Genomic DNA, 7477 nt, shown 5'->3' on the forward strand with positions numbered 1-7477 from the left:
AGACAAGCTTTACCTGCATAACATGGCATCATTTCAGAATACTACAAAGCATGTAAAAAATTAAATTGATACAGATGGTTTACATACCTTCAGTCCTTTCTTTCATTTAAATGTTTCCAACAATCTTTTAGATGGTATACGAACTCTTTTTGTATTGGCATCAGTTTGTGAGGGTGAAAAATCCTAAAAATGAAAACACGCAATGTATCATAAGAATTATTTTCTCTAGGCTTAGAAATGATGATCCTACATAACAGAACTCAAAATAGTCAATATACCTGTAATCTTTCTTCTTCTTGATCAGGCTTCTTATTTGATGAAGCCTTATTTCTTCTATTTTGTTTGTTTTTGACCTCTTCCTCTTTCTTTTTATTAGATTCGTTCCTTTGTAATGGCGGGCGGCCTCTTGATTTTGAACCCTGCAAAAGCAACATAACTATGTTTAATCATAATGAAGATCAACTTATGTGAAAAAGAAAAAGAAAAAAAGAAGACTTTTGATGATTGCATACCTTAGCTCCTAATTCTTCATTAGCATTGTTTGCTCCACATTTTTTCTTCTGTTCTCGTGTTTGCTTATTTCTTACCTCCTCTTCTACCGTAGACATCTTCCTTTTAGATGGTGGGCGGCCTTTTCTTTTTTTCACCAATGGAGTAAGTATATGTTGACCTGGATTAGAAGTACCATCAATGTCACTCTCATTTCTATTGATAGGTGATCCAGCCACCGGGTCAGCACCAACAGAAGTACAAGAGTTCTTGGACTCATGTTTTGATAGTTCATCATTTAGGTTATGCAACCAAGTCATAACGATCATGCATTTATCTTCAGAATCATAGGCTAACTCCTTAATGTCATCAAACCTCTTCTGCATCTTGTCAAGTCTTTGTGATTCAGGTCGAGCATCCCATCCACCATAACTAATTTTAACTCTTGTGTGACATCTCTTCACATCCTTCCTCCATCTTCTAATAATATATTTATCAGGAATCTTGTTTTCTTATGACGAATCAAAACATATAGTGCATGCCTGCATAATATACCTCTAAACTGAAAGAGACAACAGTTGCAGTTAACTTCATCATTGTCTTCATTGAATGAAACATGAAAGTGAACAGTTTTCTTCATCTCCCCAATTTTGATATCTTCAGATATTATGTATTGTAAAATTGAATTATCCATTTCAACTGAAATAAAATCACAATACATTTTACCTGTTAATTCATCTCGAAACTCTTTGAACTTCGAAGTTGTGTAAATATCATGTGTTTGTCTTTCCATGTCATAATGAGTCGCCTCAGGAAGACTGTATGAGAAGCACTTGAAATCTTCATGGTTCTCTTTCTCTACCTTACATCTCAAGGCATTTTCATACTGCTTAACAAACTGCTTTCGTGTGGTCTTAGAGTTCACATGGCCATAAAAAAATGCATTCATACTTTCACTCATCTGTGTGGTAGACATTCCTGCCCAAAAGCAATATTTGACAAAGCTTGGGACCCAACAATTTCTCTCTTGCTACATGACATTCAACCAGTCATTTTCATGCAACTTGTATTTGTTAATCATCACATCCCAACGTTCCTCAAACTCAACACGAGATAACGAATCATAAACAGTATTTAGCAAGGTAGTTGAGATTCATATTCTGTATATCCTTTAAGCTTTTCAGGAATCTTCTTCAATATATGCCACAAGCACCAACGGTGCCTAGTATTTGGAAAGACAATCTCAATGGCATTTCTCATGGCTCTATCTTGGTCAGTAATTATTCCACTAGGAGCATTCCCAGACATGCATGCTAGCCAAGACTTGAACAACCAAACAAATGTCTCTGTATCTTCACTTGAAATCAATCCACATCCATGCAATATTGATTGCCCATGATGATTGACCCCCACAAAAGGAGCAAAGGGCATTTCATACTTATTTGTCAAATAAGTAGTGTCAAATGTAACAACATCGCCAAATTCACGGTATGCCGCCCTACTCCTTGCATCTGCCTAAAACAAGTTTCTCAATCGACCCTTTTCATTTATATCAATGGCATAGAAGAAATTGGAATTTTTAGCTTGCATATCTAAAAAGTAAGTTTGAACTGCAGTAGCATCAACTTCTTTCAGCCGCAATCGCCTAATTTTTTCAATGTGATTTCGAGCATCTTTTTCCAAAAATGGCACATTCTCATGTCCTTGAGCTTCAACAACAATTGAGTTGTAACTCTTGTTCAATCCTATTTTAGCAACATCATTTAATTCAAGCCTCCTCTTCATTGATGAACTTCAATCACAATTCACTGGGAAATAACGAGATTTTCTTGGACTCAATCCATGGTTATGCTCAAGCTTTGCAGAATTGATTTTCCATTTTCCATCAAAGGATTTACCAAGTCTAACAAGTGCCTTGCAATCCGTCTTCACACTTGGATGAGGCTTTAGAGAGTTACTTGACTTACTTTTAAATTTTCCAGGTCTACCACATGAAATAGTAATATAGTTTACGTCCCCGTCATCTCCCTTTCTTGATATTCTCTTTTTCACAGGAAATCCTGACTGCTTCCCATATTTTCTATAATATTCATATGCCTCATCAATAGTATTAAAACTCATGTCAACAACAGGCTCTTGTATTATTTCTTCCACCTCATTTTCTTGATTATCTGTTGTTGCTAGACAAATTATAAATTTCTTTCACATATGTGCCATCAAAAGAAAAAATTATAAAATCTAAAGGAACTTTTATTATAAACAACATACCTGGATCATTATTGAGACTATTGTTCTCCGATTCGTCGGACGATTGTTCCATTCCTTAGTCACCTGAAAATAATAATGACATAGTGAATACAATAATATTATACTCCAAAGATAACAAAAAGGGTAAAATATGGCATGAACTGATGAACCTGTTGTCCATATATCAATGAAAATCCTTAAAATTCAAACTCATTGTTCTGTTCTATCATGAATGACCAGTAGTCTAATGCATCATACTGTGTAATATGCTTTAATCTTGTATATATGTTGTTCATTAGCTTAATTACTAATCACGATTATTATTATTTTTTGCTATATATTGATAGCATTCAAAGAGAAGCTTGTTGTTGATTATCCGTTTTTGGTGTTGGGAGAAAGTCTACATATATACGATAAAGTAAAGCCTTTCACATGAATGTCGTGATTTCAAACTATTAAGAGGGGGAAAAAAAAAAAAAAAACCAGCAGCGAAGCCTATGAACAAGAAACGCGCAACTATGAGTATATATTAGTGAAATTGAAGATGTCGACATGCTCTGAAATCTTCAACAAGTAAGAAGGAACACGGTAAACCCTAATCCAAATCCACTCCCCCAAATTCTTAATTCCAAACATGTTATTAAAAAAAAGAAAAGAAACTAACCACGATCAGAATATAGGCAGATGCAATGAGAAAGCCGCAATCAAACTGAGAATTCTTGAATCGATTGAATTGAAAAGGAGGTGGGAGGATGGGTGAGTTGAGAGGAAGCTAGGGTTCGTCTATTGTTCTGCAGCATGTTAGAACGATTTTGTTTTTTGATTTTTGAATTTCAAAGGATTAGAAAGATAAATGAGGGTTTAGAAAAAAAAAATCGAATCAGGAAAAATGAAAAAAGAATTTCGTAATTAATAGAAAACATTAATACATAAATATTAGAAAACCCATTTTGATGATGTGTGCATGCCACGTCGTGTGCCACGTAAGATGGGCTCTAGGTGGTTCACCAAAAGGTGGTTCACCTAGCATTACGCTTTCATTTAAGCTGGACTTGAAAAGGACAAATGTACCCCCCTATCCTCGGAACATAAATTACAGCTATGCACGAAGGGAACCCTATTTAAACTGAAATTCTAGCTATCCCATTTGTAGGTAAACTATATATACGACTACTGTAATTGTTGGGTATCGAAGTGGTTCGAGGACTTCGATCTGCAGCACAATCTTAGAGGTACTTGTTTAGCATTTTGTTCTATCTAACTCTGATTTTCTAATTTATAGGAAGCTAGCCATGAACGAAGTTTAGAATTTTTATGTGTCTAAAGTCTAAACTTGACATGATCACAGTCTGAACTCGGTTGATCGTTTTGAGGTTGATTTGTACTTAATGGTAAACTTCGAAATAATGGTTTTTATTTGCTAAGATATTTCTGAACTGATGTTGTTTTAGACCATTGATTTGTACTATTCTATGTTTTGCCGTATAAATCCTCAGTACCAAACCCTTGACTGTTTAAGTGTACATTAGGCTATCAGCACCAAATTGAAAGATCAAATTGGCTCCAGATTTAATTTTTTTCTTGTCCAGTATATGTTACTTCTTTCAAAAGATTCAAACACTGCATATATATCTGATCATGACAAAGACATATGATATGCTAGCTATGTGTTTTGCGTGTTATTTCTCTTCTTGTTTTCCAATCAGTCCTTGCAATTGCTGAACGGGTTCCTTTCTTATTCCTTGTTATTATGTTCCTAAATCTAAATTGATCGAAGCACCAATCTTAGAAGAGAGATTGTGATATATTGTTCTTATTATTAATTTATTATTTTGGCAAATGAGATTGTGATTATTTTCTCTCATTTTAATTTTTGACAGCAAGAAGCTAGGCTTATCTGTGATGCATTGTAGAGAGGAAATGACTAAGGAGCCAAGGCGAAATAGGGACTGGTCCGATCTCCCTCAGGAACTTGTAGAAAAAATAGCAGAACCTGCAGGCCTATTCGAGCTTCTGAGTTTATTTCGTGTCTGCAATGCTTGGCGCTCTACTTCCACCGCTTTGGCTCAAATGGTTAAGCATGAATTAAACCAAGGACCTTGGTTTCTACTATATGAGGATAATAATCCTGAGTGCCAAATGCTAACTGCAAGTGGTAAGAAGTTCATCACAAGTCTACCGGAACTGAATGGAACCACTTGCCTTGCATCATACCATGGATGGCTTCTTTTGTTCCGACAAGGAGGTACCATATTCTTCTTTCACGTCTTCTCGCGCCAGAGAATAGACCTTCCTGAATTCCCAGTTCCAGAACTCACTGATCATGTTGGAGCAGTATCATCGTCTCCAACTTCCCAAGATTGTGTGGTTTGTGTCATTAGCTGTAGCGACGATGAAACCTTGGATGCCAAGGTACTTCACCTTAGAGACCAGACTTGGATTGGATCAGAGTACTCTCATCCTCGAGCTAAAAAAGACAAAATCAAATGTGGTATTTATTCCACTACTGGGAAGGGGATGTTCGGCTTTTTGGATGGAGTTGATTTCTTGACCTCGATCGCCATATCTGCTGAAAACCGCTCTCTCATTTGGAATTTTCAATCCATAACAGCCGCAAAAACTGAGGAAATTTCCGATCCATCACTATCAAAAAGAAACACTTACCATCTCTGTCCAGGTGAGTTGGAGATTAGGTTCAAGGACCTGAAAAACAAGCTGGGGTTGACAGCGGATGTTACGATTTCTAGTTGTGGGACAATTACACCATGCAGTATTGGCGGTGGGAATTACAGGGTTCTTTATAATGAGAGCATCAGCGACAATTATATTGACAAATCTAAGAACCGTTGTTTCAAAGGGGTATTGATCCAACCAAGATCCTCGATACATAGAAGAGATATGAAAGCTCATTCTCGAGGTACTACTGCTACTGATCGATCAGAGTGATATATTTTCTGAAGTTTTGAACTACCAGATCAATAGGTCTTTATTTTTTTTTTATGAAGGTTGACTTTTCTTTAGATTTTTCATTGTGGGTGAAACTTAATGTCGCTATATTCATTCTATTCAAGGTTGCCTCGGAATCAATTGGTCTTTATTTTCTAATTCAAGAGAGCGTCTAGGCGCCCCCCAGCGTCCCTTCCTGGTGCGGGTTTATTTTCTGAAAATAGAAAAGTCAATCCATAAACATGGTAGAAATAGGAAAAACAATACACATGTAATATATCACCCATCAGACACAACAACAATAAAGAGTAAATGTCACACAAACTTTTAGGGGTTGTGTGACTTTTGATCTATGATACCTCACAAACACTACCAGAAGAAAGGCTTTAGCCGACGAAAATAAAAAAACCAGGCCGATGAATTTTTTTTTCGTCGGCTAATTTAAAATCTTCGTCGGCTATGGTCAACTTTAGCCGACGAAATTTTAATTTCGTCGGCTAAATAATTTTTTTCGTCGGCTATAGTCTGTGAACTTTAGCCGACGAAATTTTCAAAAGTTTAGCCGATGAAATTTTCAAAAGTTTAGCCGACGAAATTTTTAAGAGTTTAGCCGACGAAATTTTTAAAAGTTTAGCCGACGAAAAATATAATTTCGTCGGCTAAAGTGTCTTATATTTACAGATTTGGACAACAACTCATCTGGAAAAAAAAACTATACGTAGAACCTTCAAACGCAAAAAAGTTGTGAAATAAGATATGACCAGAATGGTGAAATACGTCTACGGTTGAAAAATGACGGTATTCCGGTAAAGTCTCGGTGCCGATAGTTGACTTACCCTTATTATTCACTATGCTGCAGATTTGGCGTTTGGTGTCTGATTGACTATTGTGATACCTTTCCGGAAGCGTAACGGCGCAACGAGTGATGTATAAGCTTTTTTGGCCATCCGAGTCCGTTTAGGGCTTCAAAATGCAGTTTTCTTATTTTCGATTAGAGTTGACCGTTTCGATCGAGCCCTTAACTTCGTCGAATCCAGTTGAATTTTTTATCATAGACATCTTTCATCATAATGATCATATCTGACAGTCGAATTTTGGTTTGTGAATTTTAGTCATCGGAATCACAACGTGTCTACTATTTACCGTTATTCGGGTTTATAGGGAGCCCTATCGTCGGAAGGTAAATGTCTCAAAATTTTTATATGGGCAGTTGTGTCTCATCTACGTGAGAGTTTTTTGTGTAGAAGGTTTGACCAAACTACGTAATATAGAGGGAGATATAAGCGTTTTCGTGTGATAAGTGACGATGGATTATGGTTGACTGTTTCGATCGAGCCCTTAACGTTGTCGGATCCAGTTGAATTTTTTACCATAGACATATTTCGTCATAATGATCATATCTGACGGTCGAATTTTGGTTTGTGAATTTTAGTCATCGGAATCACAACGTGTCTACTAATGTTGTATAACTTGTTTAGTAGGTTATACAACTTTGTGAACCAACTCTACATAGGAAGCAAAATTATTAAAAATCTCGTGAAATAAGATGTGTTCAGAATGGTGAAATACGGCTATGGTTCAAAAATCATGTAAATCGGGTAAAGTCTCGGTGCCAATAGTAGCGGTCAACCCTATTTACCGTTATTATTCCCTATGGGGAGCCCTATCGTCGGAAGGTAAATGTCTCAAATTTTTTATATAGGCGGTTGCGTCTCATCTACGTGAGAGTTTTTCGTGTGGAAGGTTTGACCAAATTACGTAATATAGGGGGAGATATGAGCGTTTTCGTGAATTT

General features: G+C 36.4%; 1 protein-coding gene across 1 annotated transcript; it reads left to right on the forward strand.

The window, feature by feature from the left end:
• The first annotated feature begins 4656 nt into the window (after positions 1–4656).
• LOC101296544 lies at positions 4657–5682 on the forward strand. Its single transcript, XM_004292566.1, has one exon. The coding sequence runs from the start codon at positions 4657–4659 to the stop codon at positions 5680–5682; it is 1026 nt and encodes a 341-aa protein (XP_004292614.1).
• The last annotated feature ends 1795 nt before the right edge of the window (positions 5683–7477 follow it).

The sequence above is a fragment of the Fragaria vesca genome, linkage group LG2, assembly GCF_000184155.1.
Source record: "Fragaria vesca subsp. vesca linkage group LG2, FraVesHawaii_1.0, whole genome shotgun sequence".
NCBI lineage: Eukaryota > Viridiplantae > Streptophyta > Magnoliopsida > Rosales > Rosaceae > Fragaria > Fragaria vesca.

What these genes read in the sequence shown, in the direction of transcription:
- LOC101296544 (XM_004292566.1), top strand. Translation starts at nt 4,657, where the DNA reads ATGACTAAGGAGCCAAGGCGAAATAGGGACTGGTCCGATCTCCCTCAG.